At 49.0% G+C, this 20128-nt stretch overlaps 2 protein-coding genes and 1 pseudogene across 2 annotated transcripts; 1 reads left to right on the top strand and 2 right to left on the bottom strand.

Annotated features, from left to right (window-relative positions):
- Positions 1-249: 249 nt before the first annotated feature.
- On the bottom strand, positions 250-4350 carry Jtb (jumping translocation breakpoint). The gene is made up of 5 exons (XM_051157585.1): positions 4134-4350; positions 3938-3975; positions 3642-3724; positions 1133-1212; positions 250-664 (listed from the first exon to the last, which is right to left on the bottom strand). The coding sequence occupies exons 1-5, from the start codon at positions 4214-4216 to the stop codon at positions 508-510; spliced, it is 441 nt and encodes a 146-aa protein (XP_051013542.1). The 5' UTR covers positions 4217-4350; the 3' UTR covers positions 250-507.
- Positions 4351-6221: 1871 nt separating this feature from the next.
- Positions 6222-6815, top strand: LOC127199070 (60S ribosomal protein L15-like; annotated as a pseudogene).
- A 5439-nt stretch (positions 6816-12254) lies between these two features.
- Rab13 (RAB13, member RAS oncogene family) lies at positions 12255-19090 on the bottom strand. Its single transcript, XM_051156854.1, has 8 exons — positions 18836-19090; positions 17049-17109; positions 15200-15260; positions 14932-15009; positions 13561-13650; positions 13366-13431; positions 13230-13283; positions 12255-12412 (listed from the first exon to the last, which is right to left on the bottom strand). Exons 1-8 carry the CDS (start codon positions 18957-18959, stop codon positions 12335-12337), a joined length of 612 nt encoding a protein of 203 aa, XP_051012811.1. The 5' UTR covers positions 18960-19090; the 3' UTR covers positions 12255-12334.
- Between the last annotated feature and the right edge of the window lie 1038 nt (positions 19091-20128).

The raw sequence follows: 20128 nt of genomic DNA, 5'->3' as shown, positions 1-20128 counted from the left end.
GATTTAAGGCATGTGCCACCACACCCAGTCGGCCCCCACCAAGACGAATTACTTTAGGCAAGGAAACTAGTTTATTCCTTTATTTGTTTCTTTTTTAATTTTTTAATTTTTTTCAGATCATATTATAGATGGTTGTGAGCCACCATGTGGTTGCTGGGAATTGAACTCAGGACTTCTAGAAGAGCAGTCAGTGCTCTTAACCTCTGAGACATCTCTCCAGCCCCTACTTATTTATTTTTTTTTTTAAGACAGTCTTAGTATGTAGTTTAGCACAGCCTGCCTACTAACTTACCAAGGCTCCTGCCTCACCCTCTCAAGTGCTGGGATTACAAGTGTGTGCCACCATGCCCAGCACTATTTTACTTTTTATTGTGCTCTTTAGTGGTCTGGAGAGGGAGTCAGGGAAAGGTGCTGCTACCACAAAGCTTAAGAGTGCAAATTAGCTCATTGGACCTTCTCCACTTGAGGCACAGTCTGTGAGACCCAGCATAGCACAGCAGGACTCAGCTAAATGGACTCAATCTGCTTCCGGACTTTTTCAAGAGCCTTTCGATCCAGCTGCCGCTGACGAGTGATGACGAGGCAAGCGAAGACTAAAGCCACACCCACCACAGCGCCTTCAAACTTCCAGAATAAGCGCTGTTCCATCAGGGCTGAACGGCAGCTGAGGGAGAAAAGGACAGTTTCTCTTAGTTACTGTCTTCCACTTCAGCCTACCCAAACACTATCCAAAAATAAGGCAAACTGAGCTTAGTCGTATCTTTAGTCTCTGCAGAGATAAACAGAGCAGCATTAACCAGTTTTTGGGTGTTTTGTTTTGTCTTGTTTTTTGTTTTGTTTTTCGAGACAGGGTCTCTCTGTGTAGCCTTGGCTGTACTGGACTCACTTTGTAGACCAGGCTGGCCTCAAACTCACAGCGATCCATCTGCCTCTTCCTCCCCAAGTGCTGGGATTAAAGGCGTGCCCTTACCTTTTTTTTTTTTCCCCAAGACAGGGTCTCTCTGTGTAGCCTTAGCTGTCCTGGACCCACTTTGGAGACCAGGCTGGCCTCGAACTCACAGCGATCCACCTGTCTCTGCCTCCCGAGTGCTGGGATTATAGGTGTGCGCCACCACGCCCGGCGTGCCCTTACCTTCTTAATTCATTCCTTTTAGATGAGCTGCAGGTGACTTTCTCCACGTACCCCGTAGGACCGCACTCAGGAGTGGTTTTCTACCAAAACAAAGGTGCAAAAGCATATTGGGGGGGGGGGGGGCTGGAGAGATGGCTCAGTGGTTAAGAGTGCGGCCTATTCTTCCAGAAGTCCTGAGTTCAGTTCCCAGCAACCACATGGTGGCTCACAACCATCTTTAATGTGATATGACGCCCCCTTCTGGCCTGCGGGTGTGCATGCAGGCACAGCACTATATGCATAATCATAAGTAAATAAATCTTAAAAAAAAAAAAGCATGCTAGGAAGAGGTAAGCAGGAAACAGAAGATCCAGTCTTCAGCAAGGGGCCAGTGCTGGGGAGCAGCTGTTTGGCAAGGGGCCAGTGCTGGGGAGCAGCAGGGAGCTACTAAAAAGCCCTGATGGGGATGGTGGAGGTGGTTGATGATGCTGGCAGGGTCAGGAAGGCAACAGCCTAGGAGATAAGGAGAAAATCCAGGGTCTACATTGTCAGAAACGAAGAGCGTGGTTATTAGCTGGACTGTCATTAACATGGAAAAGGAGCATTTTCAGATGGAATTTAAGTTCAAGTTGAGGACGGCTGAGATACCTCTGTGGGTAATGATGTTTGTAGCCAGGCTTAACCAATTGCATCTATGTAAAGAGAGAAACAACTGGCTGGGCATGGTGGCGCTCGCCTTTAACCCCAATACTTGGGAGGTCAAGGCAGGTGGATCCCTGAGTTCGAGGCCAGCCTGGTCTACAGAGTGAGTTCTGGGACAGGGTAGGTCCACACAGAGAAACCCTGTTTCAGAACATACGAGAGAGAGAGAAAGAATTTTCCTAAATTGTCTTCTGACTTCTCTGGCACATGACCCACACAAAATAATGTTCAAGACTAGCCTGGTTAAGGCAGGTGTGGTGGCCCATGCTTATAATCCCAGTACTGGGGGAGGCAGAGGCAGGTGGATCTCTAAGAGTTCGAGGCCAGACTGGTCTACAGAGTGAGTCCAGGACAGCCAAGGCCACACAAAGAAATCTTGTATTGGGGGAAAACAACAAAAAAAGACTAGCCTTGTTTACCTGGTGAGTTCCAGAGCAGACAGTGCTATATAATGAAACACTGTCTCAAAAACAAAAACAAAAGCAAAAACAAATAAGACTGGAGAGATGGCTTAGTGGTTAAGAACACTGGTTGCTCTTCCAGAAGACAAGGGTTCCATTCCCAGCCATCTATATGGTGGCTCATAATCTTTTCTAACTCTTCTCCCAGGAGATCTGATGACCCTTTCTGGATTCTTAGGGTGTACACACACACACACACACACACACACACACACACACGCGCGCGCGCGCGCGGTATACATACATGCAGGCCAAATACCCATATACATAAAACAAAACAAGCAAAAATAAATAAAATATCATTAAGTTCAGATTTTAACATATCTTAAAACTCTGGGAAGAAAGACATAGCAATAACATACTTTAAAAAAAAAAATGCCGCCAGGCATGGTGTCGCACGCCTTTAATCTCAGCACTTGGGAGGCAGAGGCAGGCAGATCTCTGTGAGTTCAAGGCCAGCCAGGTCTACAATGCCAGGACTACAAGACTACAAGAGAAATCTTGTCTTGAAAAACAAAAAACAAAGCTGGGCGGTGGTAGCGCATGCGTTTATTTATTTTCTCCAAGACAGGGTTTCTCTGTGTAATAGAGCCTTGGCTCTCCTGGACTCTCTTTGTAGACCAGGCTTGAACTCACAGAGATCCGCTTGTCTCTGTCTCCCAAGTGCTGGGATTAAAGGTGTGTGCCAGCTGGGTGGTGGTGGCATAAAGTGAGTCCAGACAGACAAGGCTACACAGAGAAATCTTGTCTCAAAAAAACAAAACAAAAAGAAAAAAAATCCAAAAACAAATGTTCGGGCTGGAGAGATGGCTCAGTGGTTAAAAGCACTGGCTGCTTTTCTAGAGGACTTGGCTTTAACTCCCAGCAACCACATGGCAGCCTAAAACTGTCTGTAACCCCAAGATCTGACACCTTCACAGAGATGTACATGCAGGCAAAACATCAATGCACATAAAATAAAAATAAATTTAAAATGTTTTAAGAGCCGGGCGTGGTGGGGCACGCCTTTAATCCCAGCACTGGGGAGGCAGAGGCAGGCAGATCGCTGTGAGTTCGAGGCCAGCCTGGTCTACAAAGTGAGTCCAGGATGGCCAAGGCTACACAGAGAAACCCTGTCTCGAAAAACAAACAAACAAAAAAAAAAAAAAACCAAAAAAAAAAAAGTTTTAAATGCCCTGGAGCTGGACAGATGTCCCGGCACACACATGGCAGCTCACAACAGTTTGTAATTACAGTTCCAGGAGACCCCCACCGTCACACAGACATACGTGTAAGCAAAACATCAATGCTACCAAGTAAGCAAATAAATCACTTAAAAAAGAAAGGAAGCGCAGTATATTTAAAAAACAAACACCTTAAATACTCACAGTCTGGAAGTTAGAACACCGAGTACACTCTTCAGTCACCACAAATTCTTCTGCCATCCAACATGGTGAAATTGAAGTGCTCACTGAAAGCGAGAAAGATGGCCAGCCGAAGACCATTCAAAACCCATCCTTCCTCTCAAAGGCTCTACCCACCCAGCTTCCCAGCACAGCGTCTGTCCTCATCCCACACGGCACCTCCTTTTTCTGCGTTCTCGATATACTAAAGAGACACTGGCTACACACAAACAAACAAAACCAAAAGCCTAGCGGCATAGGATTCTCGGACAATCACCCACCTGATAGCTTCTCCCCGAGAAGTGGAGCTTCCGCTTTGCTGCAGACGGGGAAAGAAAGTTAAGAACTTCGGTGAGCTCCCCCCCTCCCCAAAAAAACACGGGCCACACCCATCTTGGGCGTCAGAGTCCCGGTTCCTGAGGGCGGGGACCACCGGTTTCACCTGCCAGCCCTTTTCCCTCCCCAGTATCCACTTACCAGAGCTTTAAGGTGAAAGCGCACAGCAACCAGCACAGGTGGCCGCCCCGGGGGAGGCCGAGCCTCCCCGCGCCCGCAAGCATGGGCCGGTCAGGGGCGCACCTGTTGCGGCAGAGCTCGCCGAGGTTCCAGCTCAGAGCAGGGCAACGCCGGAGTTCTCTCCCCGGGCCGACTGCGTGGACTTGTCGGCTAGGAGCGCGCGGCCGCCGCGGGGGGCGCAGGCGGCCGGGAGGACTCGGCCTCGGGAGCGGCCATCTTGCTCGCGGAGGCTCCCGGTTCCGGCCCCGGCGACTCTTCCCGTGCGCTCCCGTCGGTCTTCCTGCTGGGGCTTGTAGTCGTTCCGCACCCGGTGGCCACTGGCTCGCACTGCGTTTGCGCGGCTTCGCGCGACCCGTCAGCTGGGCGCCGCGGGGCAGTGTGGTCCTTGTAGTGTTTGCGGTGCCGGCCGGAGGGGGCGGTGTGGGACGTTCTGTTTGTTCTGTGTTCGCTCCTCCCTGACGGTCGCCTTTTGTCCACTTAGAGCTAGGCCGAGCAGGGAGATGTAAAAAAGGGTGCCGGGCAGTGGTAGCACACGCCTTTAATCCCAGCCCTTGGGAGGCACAGGCAGGCGGATCTCTGAGTTGGAGGTCAGCCTGGTCTACAAAACGAATTCTAGGACGGCCAGGGCTACACAGAGAAACCCTGTCTCGAAAACAACACATACATACATACATACATACATACATACATACATACATACATACACACACACACACACACACACACACACACACATACATACATACACACACACATACATACACACATACATACATACATATATACATACATACACACACACATACATACATACATACATACACACATACATACATACATACACACACATACACATACATACATACATACATACATACATACACATACATACATACATACATACATACATATATACATACATACACACACACACAAATAAGTACATAAACACATAATTTTTTAAAAAGAAAGAAAGAAAAAAGAAAAAACAAAAGGGGGGGAGGACAATACGTCGCTCTAGGCTTTGGACCTTCATCAAAACTTTGGGGTCAAGCCGGGCGTGGTGGCGCACGCCTTTAATCCCAGCACTCGGGAGGCAGAGGCAGGCGGATCACTGTGAGTTCGAGGCCAGCCTGGTCTACAAAGTGAGTCCAGGACAGCCAAGGCTACACAGAGAAACCCTGTCTCGAAAAACCAAAAACCAAAACAAAACAAAAAAAACTTTGGGGTCACAGTCAGGCTCCTGACACCCTCCCCATCCTGGAGGCCTTGAGAAGTTGGGCCTGGGGAATCTACTGGTGGAGGCGGGACTGCAAGACACTTGCTCTTTAACCTGGACTCCCACCCTGCCCTATGGAGATGAACCGAGTCTTTCTCCTCCTGTTAGTGCGAAGAAAAGCTATTCCTTTGAGCAAACTCGGATGTTCTCAGATAAGCCCTTGCTCCTCCTACAAAGCAGGAAGTGATCTCAAGGCCAAGAGGTCGGATTTTTGTTTGTTTATTTAGTTGTTGTTGTTTTGACAGGGTGTCTCTGTGTATCCCTGGCCGTCCTGGAACTTGCTTTGTAGACCAGGCTGGCCTCGAACTCAGAGATAAGCCTGCTTCAGGAGGCAAAGGCAGGCTCCTCTCTGTGAGTTCGAGGCCAACCTGATCTACAAAGTGAGTCCAGGGCAGCTAGGGCTATTACACAGAGCAACCCTGTTTTGAAAAAGCAAAAGAAAAGGAAAAAAAAAAAAAAGAAGGAGAAGAAGAAGAGGAAGAGAAGATGAAGGAGGAGGAGAAAGAAGAGAAGGAGGAGGAGAAGAAGAAAGCCGGGCACAATGGAGCACACCTGTAATCCCAGCATTCTGGGAGGCAGAGGCAGGTGGATCTTCGTGAGTTCGAGGCCAGCCTGGTCTACAAAGAGAGTCGGACAGCCAAGGCTACACAGAGAAACCCTGTCTGGAAAAACCAAAAAAAGAAAAATGAAAGAAAGACAGAAAAACAGGAAGAATAGGAAATATCGTGGCTTCTTCCTTTCCTCCTGTGGCAGCCATCAGGTGAGCCAAGATGAGTGCATACAAATATGCTCAGGAGCTATGGAGGAGGAAGCTTTCTTCTGAGGTCCGCTGCTGGCAATACCCACAGCTCTCCGAGTTGCACAGGGCTCCCCGCCCTACTTGGCCTGATAAGCCGAGAAGGCTGGGATACAAAGTCAAGCAAGGATGTGTCATTTACAGGACTGTGTCTGCTGTGGTGGCTGCAAACGCCCAGCTCCTAAGGGTGCAACTTACGGCAAGCTGGTCCACCATGGTGTCAAACAGCTAAAATTTGCACGAAGCTTTCAGTCTGAGGCTAAGGAGAGAGCTGGATGCCGTTGCGGGGCTTTGAGAGTCCTGGATTCTTACTGGGTTGGTGAAGATGCCACATATAAATTTTTTGAGGGTATCCTCATTGAGCCATTCCATAAAGCTATCAGAAGAAATCCTGACCCCCAGTGGATCACCAAGCCAGTCTACAAACACAGAGATGGGCTTGGCCAACATCTGCTGGCCCCAAGAGCCGTGGCCTTGGAAAGGGCCAAAGTTCCACCGCTCTATTGGTGGCTCTTGCTGAGCGGCTTGGAGAAGGCACAACACTTTCCAGCTCCACCGTTACTGCTAATACAAGTAGGTCTGTAAAATTCATGCCCAACAAACCGTTTAGGGCAGTCAAAAAGGGGAAGAAAAAGAAAAGAAAAGAAAAGAAAATGTCTGCCCTGCTGGAGAGACTCACAAATACTTGTAAATCCAGTAAGTTATAGATTTGTTACCCTCTTTTTTTTTTTTTTTTTTCTTTGAGACAAGGTTTCTCAGTGTAGCCCTTGCTGTCCTGGCCTCACTTTATAGACCTGACTAGCCTCGAACTCACAGAGATCTGCCTGCCTCTGCATCTCAAGTGCTGGGATTACAGGCTTGCACCACTGCACCTGGCTGATCTCTTACCCTCTTTTGGCTATCACAGGCACCAGGCATGCACAGTATGTACAGCAACACACACACACACACACACACACACACACACACACACACACACACACACTATTTTTTTTTTTAAACAAAAAATAAATTCTTCCCTGGGGTGCAATTAAGATCTTAATCTTGCCAGGCTAGGTGGCTCACTCCTTGAATCTCAGCACTTGGAGGCAGAGGTACACAGATCTTTGAGTTCTAGGACAGCCAGCGATACACAGGGAAACCCAGTCTCAAAACACTACACAAGAAGATGGCAGCCTCCTTCTGGGAGTCACTGCTTTTGTGTTGTTTAAGACAGGGTCTTGATATGTAGCTCTTAATCTTGCAAAAGTCCTGCCCCTTGCGCCCATATGTTACTTCCAGAGTACATGAGACCCTATGTCAAGTAAAGAAATAAAGTAAAGCCGGGCGTGGTGGCACACGCCTTTAATCCCAGCACTCGGGAGGCAGAGGCAGGCAGATCGCTGTGAGTTCGAGGCCAGCCTGGTCTACAAAGAGAGTCCAGGACAGCCAAGGCTACACAGAGAAACCCTGTCTCAAAAAAACAAAAAAACAAAAAAACAAAAAAAAAAAAAAAGAAATAAAGTAAAGCCGGGCGTGGTGGCACACGCCCTTAATCCCAGCACTTGGGAGGCAGAGGCAGGTGGATGGATGCGAGCCTGGTCTACAAAGTGAGTTCAGGACAGCTAAGGCTACACAGAGAAACCCAGTCTCAAAAAACAAAAACAACAACAACAACAAAGGTTTATCTAGAGCTCAAGGCCAGCCTGGTCTACAGAGCGAGTTCCAGGACACCCCAGGGTCACACAGAGAAATCCAGTCTCAAAAAAAGAAAGGAAGGAAGGAAGGAAGAAGCTTTATCCAAGCAGTAGCTTACAAGGCCACAGCTGTGTCGTTTTGGAAGTCAAGCTGATTTTCTATATTACTCAGAAAACCTTAACTATTCCTCCATCTGTGTTTGAGCCTGATTTCCCTACACTTTGGGCATCTTACTCTTCCTAAAGCTCCTTTCCCCACCATGTACATGTTAATTCTAGCTTAAACAAAGCCCCCCCCCCCTTTCCTTCTTCTCTAAACACTGGTGAGACCTACAGCTTGCCTGCCCCAGGAAATATTTAACTCTAATAAAATTGTCCTTGAACTTAAGGGGAAAGCAAGCTAAAGATGTGTCCCATCCAGTATCTTGTCCCCCACGCACCAAGAACTGTAGAACATTTGGCTATCATATTACAGGGGAGAAAGATTTGTAAGGTTTTTGTTTTGTTTTGTTTTGTTTTTTTGTTTTTCCAGACAGGGTTTCCCTGTGTAGCTTTGGCTGTCCTGGACTCACTTTGAAGACCAGGCTGTCCTCGAATTCACGGAAATCAGCCTGCCTCTGCCTCCTGAGTGCTGGGATTAAAGGTGTGCACCACCAAGCCTAGTACTAGGAGTTGCAAGTTTTTGAGAAGGCTCAGAGGTTAAGAGCACTGACCGGTCTTCCTTATAGAGGTCCTGAGTTCAATTCCCAGCAACCACATGGTAGCTTACAACCATCTATAATATGATCTGATGTCCTCTTTTGGCCTGCAGGTGTACATGCAGGCAAACCATTGTATACATAATAATAAATAAATAAATCTTTAAAAAAAAAAAGAATATATATATGTGTGTGTGTGTGTGTGTATATATATATATATACATATACAAATATATTATATATATATATATATATATATATATATATATATAATTTTTTTTTTTTTTTTTTTTAGGGCTCGGCATGGTGGTGGGTACCTTTAACCGCAGCGCTCAGGAGGCAGAAACAGGCAGATAGACATAGTGAGATTCTTGTCTCAAAAATACACATACATTTTTATGTTGTGTGGGTTCACATGTGTATGTGAGTACTTTTGTGCCATGGTATGCTTGTGGCGGTCCAAGGACACTTCTCTGGAAGGTTCTTTGCACCTTAAGGCGGGTTCTTTGGTGTTGCTGTGCTGCATACTTCCTGGCAACGCTCCTGCCTCCACCTCCCATCTCATGTGGGAGTCTGTGCTGGAGATGTGTGACATGGTGCCTGTTCTCCGAGGGTTCTGGAGCTTGAACTCATCGTTAGGCTTCATGGCTGATGGCTTTACCCATTTTCTCAGCAGTTTTTATTTAAAACTGCATGTCACTGTAGTCCAGGCTGAGGTATGGGACTCCCATGTGAGGCCAGACTAGGCTATGTCAGGAAACTCCGTTTCAAAGGGGGTAAAAAGAGTGAAAGAGGGTGAAATATAGACAGGGACAGTGTATTTAGCCTGATTTTTTTTTCCCCTATAATTTGTGTGTCAATAGTTTTAGCTTCTTTATTTTTCAGGAATTAAAGTTTTTTTTGTTTTGTTTTGTTTTGAGACAGAGTTTCTCTATATAGCCTTGGCTGTCCAGGACTCCCTTTGAAGACCAGGCTGGCCTCGAACTCACAGAGATCTGCCTGCTTCTGCCTCCCTGAGTGTGTTGATGTCACGGCACTTGGGAGGCAGGACCACTGGGTCTAACATTGTGATACCCAGCACTGTGGTGGTTCGAATGAGCACAGCCCCCATAGACTCATATATTTGATGCTTGGTCCCCAGTTGGAATGTTTTGGTAAGGATCTGGGGGTGTGACCTTGTGGGAGGAGGTATGTCGCTCAGGTTGGCTTTGAGGTTAGCTCTCTCTCTCTGTCTTGTGCTTGTGGATCAGATGTGAGCTGTCAGCCAGTGCTCTGGGGCCATCCCTGCCCACCTGCTGCCGCGCTCCTCGCCGTGATGGCCACGGACTCTGGCACTCTGCAACTGCAGGCAAGCCCCTAATAGCCTCTTCTTCAAGTTGCCCTGGTCATGGTGTCTCTCCACAGCAACAGAAAAGAAACAAAGACCCCCAGTTACAGGAAATCAAATAGAGAGCAGATGAGACAGCCCATCAGGCAAGAGTCTTTTTTTTTTTTTTTTTTTGAGACAGGGTTTCTCTTTGTAGTCTTGGCTGTCCTGGACTCCCTTTGTAGACCAAGCTGGCCTTGAACTCACATCGATCTGCCTGCCTCTGCCTCCAGAGTGCCTGGATTAAAGGCATGTGCCACCATGCCCGGCCTCAGGCAAGAGTCCTGACCACACAAGCCGGATGACCTGAGTCCAGTCCTCGGGACCCATGGTGGGAGGAGCAAGCTGACCCCTAAGAGTTGTTCTCCACATTTAAACATGCGGCCACAGACATAACACAATAATAAAAATACAACTTTATTTTCAGGCAGATCTCATTATTTTAGTAGTCCTAGGGGCTGAGCACTCACAGAGAGCCTCCTAAAGTGCTGGGATTAAAGGCGTGTGCCACCATGCTCAGCAAAAAGCTAAAAAAACAAAACCCAAGAAGAGCTATTTTTCTTTTACAATTCTGTCAATTTCTCTGTGGACATGTGCCATCAAAAGGCTGTTTAATGACTACTGCGTGGCACAAAGCAGATGCTCAGAAAATACTTATAAGCAGGTGAGTCTCTCCTGTTGTCTCTTCCTCCCCTTCAAATCGTGAGAAAAGCTGGGAGGTGGTGGTGCACACCGTCAGCCCCAGCACTCAGGAGGCAGAAGAAGGCAGATCGCTGTGAGTTCGAGGTCACCATGGTCTACAAAGGGAGTCCAGGATAGCTAAAGCTACATAGAGAGAATCTGTCTCAAAAAAAGAAAAAACTAAACTAAACTAAACTAAAACAAATTTAAAAAGGTGACAAGGTGGCAAGCCCAAGAATGGCCAATTTCCATAAATCTCTCCCACTGTACAAACCTACTATAGGCAAGGAATCCAAATTTCTCTCTCTCTCTCTCTTTTTTTTTTTTTTTTTTTTATTTGCTTTGTAGACCAGGCTGGCCCCAAAAGACAATCTGCCTGCCTCTGCCTCCCAAGGGCTGGGACTAAAGGTGTGCGCCACCACACCCAGCTGAATCCAAATCTCTGTACTCTCCTGCTTGCTACATCCTTAGAACTTAATGACCTGCAGTTGCAGCAGACCCCTTGCCTCTGTCTCTGGTTTTCTTCTTGAGGATTCTTTTAAAACTAGTGTATCTCAAAAGACTATGAAGCTGAGCTCCCAGCAGTGTGGGGGTGGGGGTGAGAGGGGCGGGCAGAGTCCGACACCACTTGCATTAGAACAAAAACTAGATGAACTTCCAGTCTGGGTTGTGGCACACCCTTTCTACAAAAGGAAATTGGCTTGCCAGGTTACTTTTACTTTATTCATGTATCTCTTTGTGCAACGCTGAGAATATTCTTTTTGGACAAATCGGCTAACAGTGCCCATCAAATATTCTGGTTGACTACAGCAGAAGCAAACCAGTCCCATGTCTCACTGGAGACACATAGGAAGCAAAGCTATCCCACGTCTCATTGGAGACACATAGGAAGCAAAGCTGTCCCACATCTCACTGGAGACACATAGGAAGCAAAGCTGTCCCACGTCTCATTGGAGACACATAGGAAGCACGCCTGTCCCGCATCTCACTGGAGACACATAGGAGGAAGTGCTGCTGCCTCCTGAAGCTTAGTCCCAATCCTTCGTCCTGGGGCTGCAGTGTGCTCGGGGCAAGGCTCTGTCCACTGCTGTAGTCCTCTGGAACCCACAGTGGGAAAGTTGTCCATCCTTCAGGCTGCCCCTTCTCCTTGCTGTTTTGTCCCCAGTGAGAGACTGGGGACAAGAGGAACCCAGCCAGATTCGGGTGAACCAACATCTTGGAGTGACAAAAACTGGCTTTGAGTGGTGAGCAATTCTGACAACAATAAAGTAATGCAAATGGGACGCACAACAGTGGCCTTTAATACTAAGAAAGACCATGGGGGGTGAGGAATCTTCAGAGTAGCGCTGAGCCAGCCTCTCAGGACCCTACCATGACCCAATGACAGAGAAATCAACATATTTACATCAACGTTTGACCTTAAAGTCCATGGACAGTCCAAGACCTGAGACCATTGATTCTTCTTTCCTCTTCTCAAACCCTTTTCACCTCTCACATTCTTGACTCTTCCTCCTTTCCCCTGCCCCTCCTTCCTTCCCTCTCCTTATTGCCCACTCATCTACCCCCCAGGTCCCACCACACTTCCTCCCCTCTGCGACCCCTCAGCCCACCTCCCTCAGGTCTCTAGCCTCCAGGTTCAGGGTGAGGAGGAGGCAAGCAATGCTCCTCAGCCCAGGGAGCACTTGCTGCTGTTCTTCTTGTCAGAGGTTTTCAGGTCAGGGCTTGAGGGCTTGCTGTGGTTTCCCTAGAGCCAGAGGTAGAAGAATCAAGCCTGTGAAGGGCTGGCCGGAGTAGGAGCCTATAAACTCAGGACAGCCCCCCTTGTAGGAAATCTTGCTATTGCATCTCAACTGTCTTTTCTTTCCTTTGTTTGCTTCTTTGACTAATTTATTTCTGTGTATGAGTACACTGTCTTCATGCACACCAGAAGCAGGCACCAGCTAGTGTTACAGATGGCTGCAGGTCACCACGTAGTTGCTGGGAATTGAACTGAGGACCTCTGGAGGAGCAGTAACCGCTGAGCCATCTCTCTAGCACCATTTCTTTATTTTTATTTTATTTTATTTATTTATTTACTTTTTGTTTTTGTTTTGTTTTGTTTTGGTTTTTGAGACAAGGTTTCTCTGTGTAGCCTTGGCCATCCTGGACTCACTTTGTAGACCAGGCTGGCCTCGAACTCACAGCGATCCGCCTGCCTCTGCCTACCGAGTGCTGGGATTAAAGACGTGCGCCACCACACCCAGCCGTTATTATCTTTTTTTTTTTAATGAGATGGGGTTTGTTTTTTGTTTTTCCAGACAGGGTTTCTCTGTGTAGCCCTGGACTCGCTTTGTAGACCAGTCTGGCCTGGAACTCATAGCGATCTCCCTGCCCCTGCCTCCTGAGCACCGGGATTAAAGCCGTGTGCCACGGACACTTGTGTTTAGAGAGAGGAGCTGAGGACGGGTTTGAACTCCTGATCCTTCTGCCACCAGCTATCGGTGCTGGGGACAAATGTGCACATCACCGCCCTGTGTTCGTTGTTTCAGTTCTTGAAGACACACACAGTAAAACCAACTCACCGATCTCCGGCCTCCTGACTTGAGCAAGATGTCACGGGCCAGGGAATTGAAAGCCTGAGGGGAAAATTGGTTAGAACAGACTGAAGGAGAGGACCAGTCTGTTCGTATCTTTTATCTCTTAGACGGCGGACCTCACCTCATCCACATTTATGCTGGATTTGGCACTTGTCTCAAAAAATCGAATGCCGTGCTCTCGAGCCAGCTGTAGGGGTGGGGTGGGAAGGAGAGAGCTGGATAAAGGGCGGAAGCAAGGCATTCAGCAGTCCCTCCTCACACGGTGCTCCCCACACAGTACTCCTAGGCCCGCCCTCGGCCCCCGCTTGACTCTCACCTTGTCTGCCTGCTCCTTCGACACCTTCCTCTTGCCTTCCATGTCACACTTGTTCCCCAGCAGGAGACGCTCCACTCCGGCAGAGGCATTCTGAAGACCCAAGAGGAAAAGGAGGAAAAGCTGGGCCTTTTTTTTTTTTTTTGGTTTTTCGAGACAGGGTTTCTCTGTGTAGCCTTGGCTGTCCTAGACTCGCTTTGTGGACCAGGCTGGCCTCGAACTCACAGCGATCCGCCTGCCTCTGCCTCCCGAGTGCTGGGGATTAAAGGCGAGCGCCACCACCACCACCCCCGACCCCCGGCGAAAAGCTGTGTCTTGCGTGCGGCTCATGCCTGTGACTTCTGCACTTAGAAAGCTGAGGCAAAGCCAGCTGTGGTGGCCCACAGCTGGCTTTGCCTTTAATCTCAGCACTCATGAGGCAGAGGCAGGTGGATCTCTGTGAGTTCTAGGCCAGCCTGGTCTACAGAGTGAGTTCTCAAAAAAAAAAAAAAGAAAGAAAGAAAGAAAGAAAGAAAAAAATCATTTTGGGAGCTGCAGACATGGTTTAGCAGTTAAGCGCACTGACTGGGGCTGGAGAGTTGGCTCAGGGGCACTGGCTACTCTTCCAGAGGTCCTGAGTTCAATTCCCAGCAATCACATGCTGGCTCATAGGATCTGATGCCCTTTTCTGGTGTACATGAAGACAATGTACTCATATACATAAAATAACTAAATCTTTAAATTAAAAAAAAAAAAGAGATCACTGACTGTTCTTCCAGAAGATGTGGGTTCAATTCTCACCACCCGTAGGACAGAACTGTCTGTAACTCCAAGATCTCACACCCTCATAGACAAAACACCAATATAAAATAAAAATAACTAATATATGTGAGAGAGAGAGAAAGAAGGAGAAGGAGGAGGGAGGAGGCAGCTTGGGGATGGAGAGAAGGTTCCAGAGGTCCTGGGTTCAGCTGGTGGGTCAAACCTATCTGTCAGCTGAGTGTGGTGGCGCACACCTTTAATCCCAGCACTCGGGAGGCAGAGGTAGGAGGATCTCTGTGAGTTCCAGGCCAGCCTGGTCTACAAAAGTGAGTTCAGAACAGCCAAGGCTACATAGAGAATCCCCTGTCTTGAAAAACCAACCTTCCCCCAAAAAAGCCCCCTGTCACTCCAGTCCCAGAGGTCCACCACCCTCTTCTGGCCTCTGAGGGCACTGGGCAGGCACCTGGTACACAGATATACATGCAAGCAAAACACTCTTCTACATAAAATTAAATAAATATATTGGAAAAAAATTAAATAAATAAATGAATTAAAGTTGAATCCCGCCCCGCCAGCACCCCACCATCCTCCAGGAGCTACTCTGTACCCCCATTTCTTTTGGAGGCATCTCACCTCTTTGATACTTTTCATCCAGTTCTGAATATTCTCGAAGGATCTCTCATCTGTGATGTCATATACTAGGATAATGCCCTGAGGGATGGCAAAGTTCACCTTGGACCATGTTCCCACTTAGGCTTCTATTGTCCTCTACTCCACCCTCCAGGTCCTACCCAAGGACCTAAACCCAGGTCACACAGGGCTCTCAGCAGTGCGCACCTCCCTTACCCCATGCCTGTAACCCTCTGTGACCTTAGCCCACGTCCAGACCCACACCTCATACCATGGCTCCTCGATAATAGGCGGTAGTTATAGTCTTGAACCGTTCTTGGCCAGCTGTGTCCCTGAAGCCAAAGTTTTCATACAGTGAAATGGAAGCAAGGAGGCTGGGGGTTGGGGGCAGGGGTGGGGGTGGGGTGAGGCTTTTCTTAAGAACTTAGCATTTGCAACACTGGAGGGTGGGAGGCTGGAAGGAAAAGAGTCAGGAAACGGTAGAGGGGACAGGGGCAAGGACAGTTGAGCTGCTCCTCAGAGGCTGCGGCCTGGGAAACAGGATGTCTCTTGTTTACTCACAGATGCCAAGCGCTGGCTTAAGTATCACTTTACGTGTGTGTGTGTGATCCTATCTAACCTCCGCTGTGTTGTTGTGAGGGATGTCTCACTGCCCTCATTGTGCAAATGAAACAAATGTGGGGAGGCTGGGTAACTAGCGAAGGTCAAGCGGAAGTGAAGCAGCAGCAGTCCTGGGGTTCGGACCTCGTCTGCCGCTGTTTGTCCGTCATATCAGAATGCCTCAGTAAAAGTTCATAGGCCTCAGCGCCTGTCGTTTTCCAGCCTCCCTAAGATAGTCAGGTCAGGGCTGGAGAGGTGGCTCAGAGGTTTAAGAGCACCAGCTGCTCTTCCAAAGGTCCCGAGTTCAATTCCCAGCAAGCACATGGTGGCTCACAACCATCTAGTGCCTTCTTGTGGGGGGCAGGCACACGTGTGGGCAGAATACTGTTTAAATAATAAATAAATCTTAAAAAAAAAAAAAAAAAAGATAGTCAGGTCAGCAAGATGTGGTGGCACACGCCTGTAATCCCAGCACTCAGGAGGCAGAGGCAGGTGGATCTCTGTGAGTTTGAGGCCAGCCTGGTCTACAGAGTGAGTCCAGGACAGCCAAGGTTACACAGAGAGACCCTGACTTAAAAAAACCAAACCAAACCAAAAAGATAGTCAAGTTACCTCTGTATATGACTTCCTGTGCTTGCTAAGACTTTTAAAGTTGTTGTTGTTGTTATTATTATTATTGTTGTTGTTATTAATTACTGTGTGTGTTTTTGAGACAGGGCTTCTCTGCATAGCCTTGTTCTGGAACACACCTTTGTAGGCCAGGCTGACTTCAAACTCACAGAGATCTACCTGCCTCTGCTTCCTGAGTTCTGGGACTAAAGGCGTGCGCCACCACACTCTGGTTGCTCTCTGAAGTTTAGAAAGAGCAATAGACTGGGAGTCAAATTCCCAATTCTGCAACTTGCCTTTTAACCGCCTAGAACCTGTTTCTACATCGTAGCTCAAAAGACATTTGTTTTCAAGTCCAGAGAATGCTCTGGGTGAGGAAAAGGCAAACTGAAAGTGGGACCCCAGGAAGAGCCGGGGAAGGACAGCTGAGAGCTGTCTGAGCAAGATTAGATAAATTAAGAGATGTACTGGATGGGGGGGGGGGGCAGGAAAGGGAAAGAAAGCAAAACAGAAAGACCAACATGGTGCCACACGCCTGTACATGTCTGTAAACCCAGAACATGGGAGACAGAAGCAGGAGGGGCAGGAGCTAATAAAGGTCATTCTCGGCTACCTAGTGAGTTCCGGGCTAGCCTGGGCTAGGTGACACTTTAGTCTCAAAATACAAAAACCGTAACTGAAAAGAGAAGAAGGAAGGAAGGAAGAAGACATGAAAGGCTGGGGTGCGGGTGCGGGTGGGGGTAGGGGTGGGGGTGCAGGTGGGGGTAGGGGTGGGGGTGGGGGTGCAGGTGGGGGTGGGGGTGCGGGTGCAGGTGGGGGTAGGGGTGGGGTGGGGGCGCAGGTGGGGATGGGGGGGGGGGTGCAGGGCCTCCCGTTGCAGCCTGGACAGGCCCGCTAGGCAGCTCACTTACCAGACTTGCAGTTTGATCCTCCTCCCCTCTATCTCAACAGTGCGGATCTTGAAATCAATTCCTGGGGTGAAAGGTGTAAAGGCAGGTGAGCACGTGTGTGTGTGTGTGTGTGTGTGTGTGTGTGTGTGTGTGTGTGTGTGTAAAGTGGCCCAGCCAGTCACTCTGCCCAACAGAGTGACCTTGTTGGATGCGTAAACAGGGGAGAATTCCTTCAAAACCTTATTCCTATGGTAAGCACACCCTTTTACTTAGAATTTATGATGTGTTGGAGAAAGGTGATGAAACTCTTCAGGTAGCTTAAAAGCATGCCAGCCGCCAGGCATGGTGTCACATGCCTTTAATCTCAGCACTCAGGGTTAGGGTTAGGGTTAGGCAGTTGGATCTGGATCACTGTGAGTTCCAGGCCAGCCTGGTCTACAAAGTGAGTTCAGAACAGCCAAGGCTACACAGAGAAACCCTGTCTCAAAAAACCAAGGGGGGGGGGGGGGGGGGGGGAAGTATGCCAGCTGACAAATTTCACTTCCATCTCCATCTCACTTTCCCCGTCTTTTCTCCCCCTCCCCCAACACACATTCTATTTATTGGTCCTCCATCCCCCCTGCAAGCCCGGGAAAGGCAGCTGATTGAGTCTATGTGACTTAACTAGTGGGACAGGCAGGCGGGCCTCCATAAAATTCCTCTGGAAGGCCCGTGTGGTGGTGCGGGTCTGTAATCCCAGGAGGCAGAGGCAGGCGGATCACTGTGAGTTCAAGGCCAGTCTATAAAGCGAGTCCAGGACAGAGGAGGTTACACAGAGAAACCCTGTCTGGGGGGGCCAGGGCGGGGAGGGATTCCTTTGGAAAATTAGTTCTGAGAGAGAGAGAGAGAGAGAGAGAGAGAGAGAGAGAGAGAGAGAGGGAGGGAGGGAGGGAGGGAGGGAGGGAGGGAGGGAGGGGGAGAGGGAAGCAGTTTCCCCGTTGCTCAGTTAAGAGGAGATGAAGAAAGAGGAAGAGGAGACTCTTACAGGAAGTCTGGGCACACCTCCCTGTCCTCTTGGGGAGCCCAGAGAGGAGGATGAGAGCAGAAGCTTCCTCAAAGACCCCAAAAGCTCATTTCCTTTTTTCTCACTCTGTAGCACACCAAGGGAGGCTGGTACCCCGTTGAGGGGAGGGGCGCTAGGAAGACGACTTGAAGGTGGGGCAGATGCAGGAGAAAGTTTGAAGCCCAACGGGTCAGGAAGAGACCGACAGAATTGGGAGGTGGGGAGGAAAAAAATGTGTAAAGAGTGACTCTAAAGCCGGACATGGTGTCACACGCCTTTAATCCCAGCACTTGGGAGGCAAAGGCTGGCAGATCGCTGTGAGTTCGAAGCCACTCTGGTCTACAAAGGGAGTCCAGGACAGCCAAGGATACACAGAGAAACCTTTTCTCAAAAAAAACAAAAACAAAAACAAAAAAACCCCAAAATTAATAAACAAACAAATAAATAAAAAGAGTGAATCTTGAGAGTTTAGGTGGAGGGGTGAAGAAAGAAGCAGCCGGAAATAACAAGAGCCTATGTGGATTTGGGGAGACTAGGAAGATAGTACCAAGAAAGGGAGGCATAGTGGTGGCAGCAACTGGGTTTACCTTTGAGTGTTATTCAGGGACATTATGGGGGATGGGTCTGGGACAGGGGTCGAGAGCCTGTGAGTTAGTGTCTTACTCCAAGGGGATCAAAAAATCAGGGTCCCAGTCATTCAGGAGTCCGTGTGTGGTGGGGGGGGGCGGGTGGGCTTGGGGTCCGGGATACAGCCGGCGGGGCTCACCGATGGTAGAGATGTACGTGCTGTTGAAGTTGTCCTCTGCAAAGCGAATGATCAGACAAGTCTTGCCCACCCCAGAGTCCCCGATCAGCAGCAACTTGAAGAGGTGATCGTAGGCTTTGGCCATGGCGGACACTGGGGGCGCCGGGGGAGGGGTCGGGAAGAGCCAGCTCTGGTAGGCGGGATCGGAGGGCTGGCTGGCCCGCAGAAACCGCCAGAGTCCCAGCCAGGAAGTTTTCCTCCCTCTCCGCCCAGGCCCGGGGAAAGAAGAGAGGCGGCCCTCTCCCGGCTCCACCCCTCCTCGCCAGTGAAGAGGCTTGCCCAGCTCCCGCGGTCCCGGCGCTGCCTCCCCGGCCTCGGCGCGCCGCGCTCCCTAGCCGTTCCCATTGCCCGTGGCTAGCCGTCTTCCCTTCGGACTGAAGCGGAAAGGAGAATTTAAAAGAGATTAGAGGAAGAGGGAAGGAATTTTGCCAGTAATGGTGGAGATGGGGGTGGCACTGCAATTTGATAGAAAGCTGAGGCGCTTTCACAGGCTTCTGAGTTTCTGATAAAGGTCCTAGACCCTCAGTGTCAGCGCTTCGCGTTCAAAGTCTATGGATCCCAAGTCGCTTCGAAAAGAAGCGGGTCGGGAGGCTAGTATGCTGGGTCTATCTGCCCCCTGGTGGAGCACAGTGAAAAGTTGAAATAAAAATTAGCCTCACCAATTACACTCAAAACACGTACAGGCTATTGATTCATGCTCTGGAGAGAAGCCTGGAGCTCAGTAGCGCAAGCTGGCTTCCAAATCCTGGTAATCCTCCTGCCTCAGTCTTAAGTATGAAGATTACAGAACCATCAAGCCCAGCTTTCCATATGTATTCACTTATATTGAGCGTTTTGCCTGTATGTGTCTATGCACTACGCGAGTAAAGTGCCTGCAGAGGCTACAAGAAAGCAGTGACGCGCTGAACCTGGAGTTACGGACCTTCAAGAGGGCGCTGCCATATGGACGCTGGGAATTGAATTTAGGTCCACGACAAGAGCACCTGGCTCTTAACCATTTTTCAGTCCCATTTAAAAAAAGAGAAGACCTAAGGCACCAGCCAAGGAGAATATAGGCAGTAAGCTTCGAACTCCTACCAAGACCTAGCTGACGAACAGGATATTCTCCACCGTTGAGTGGAGAGTGAGATCTGACTCTCACACGAACTCTGGTGCCCCTTTTCTGACCATGTCCCCTGGATGGGGAGACCTGGTGGCACTCAGAGGACGGATAGCAAGTTACCAAGAAGAGACTCGATATTCTAAGAGCATATA

Source organism: Acomys russatus, chromosome 15 (assembly GCF_903995435.1).
Source record: "Acomys russatus chromosome 15, mAcoRus1.1, whole genome shotgun sequence".
In the NCBI taxonomy this organism is placed as follows: Eukaryota; Metazoa; Chordata; class Mammalia; order Rodentia; family Muridae; genus Acomys; species Acomys russatus.
Note: the sequence above shows the minus strand (reverse complement) of the source record. Positions and strands in the feature narration are given on the sequence as shown.

Coding starts and splice junctions, on each gene's coding strand:
- Jtb (XM_051157585.1), bottom strand. CDS start 4,216: ATGCTTGCGGGCGCGGGGAGGCTCGGCCTCCCCCGGGGCGGCCACCTG. Junction 1,213..3,641: donor GGTGTTCTAACTTCCAGACT/GTGAGTATTTAA, acceptor TTGTTTTGGTAG/AAAACCACTCCTGAGTGCGG. Junction 665..1,132: donor AAAAGGAATGAATTAAGAAG/GTAAGGGCACGC, acceptor TTTCTCCCTCAG/CTGCCGTTCAGCCCTGATGG.
- Rab13 (XM_051156854.1), bottom strand. CDS start 18,959: ATGGCCAAAGCCTACGATCACCTCTTCAAGTTGCTGCTGATCGGGGAC. Junction 15,261..17,048: donor AGGATCAAACTGCAAGTCTG/GTAAGTGAGCTG, acceptor CTTTGGCTTCAG/GGACACAGCTGGCCAAGAAC. Junction 13,432..13,560: donor CGAAGGAGCAGGCAGACAAG/GTGAGAGTCAAG, acceptor CCACCCCTACAG/CTGGCTCGAGAGCACGGCAT.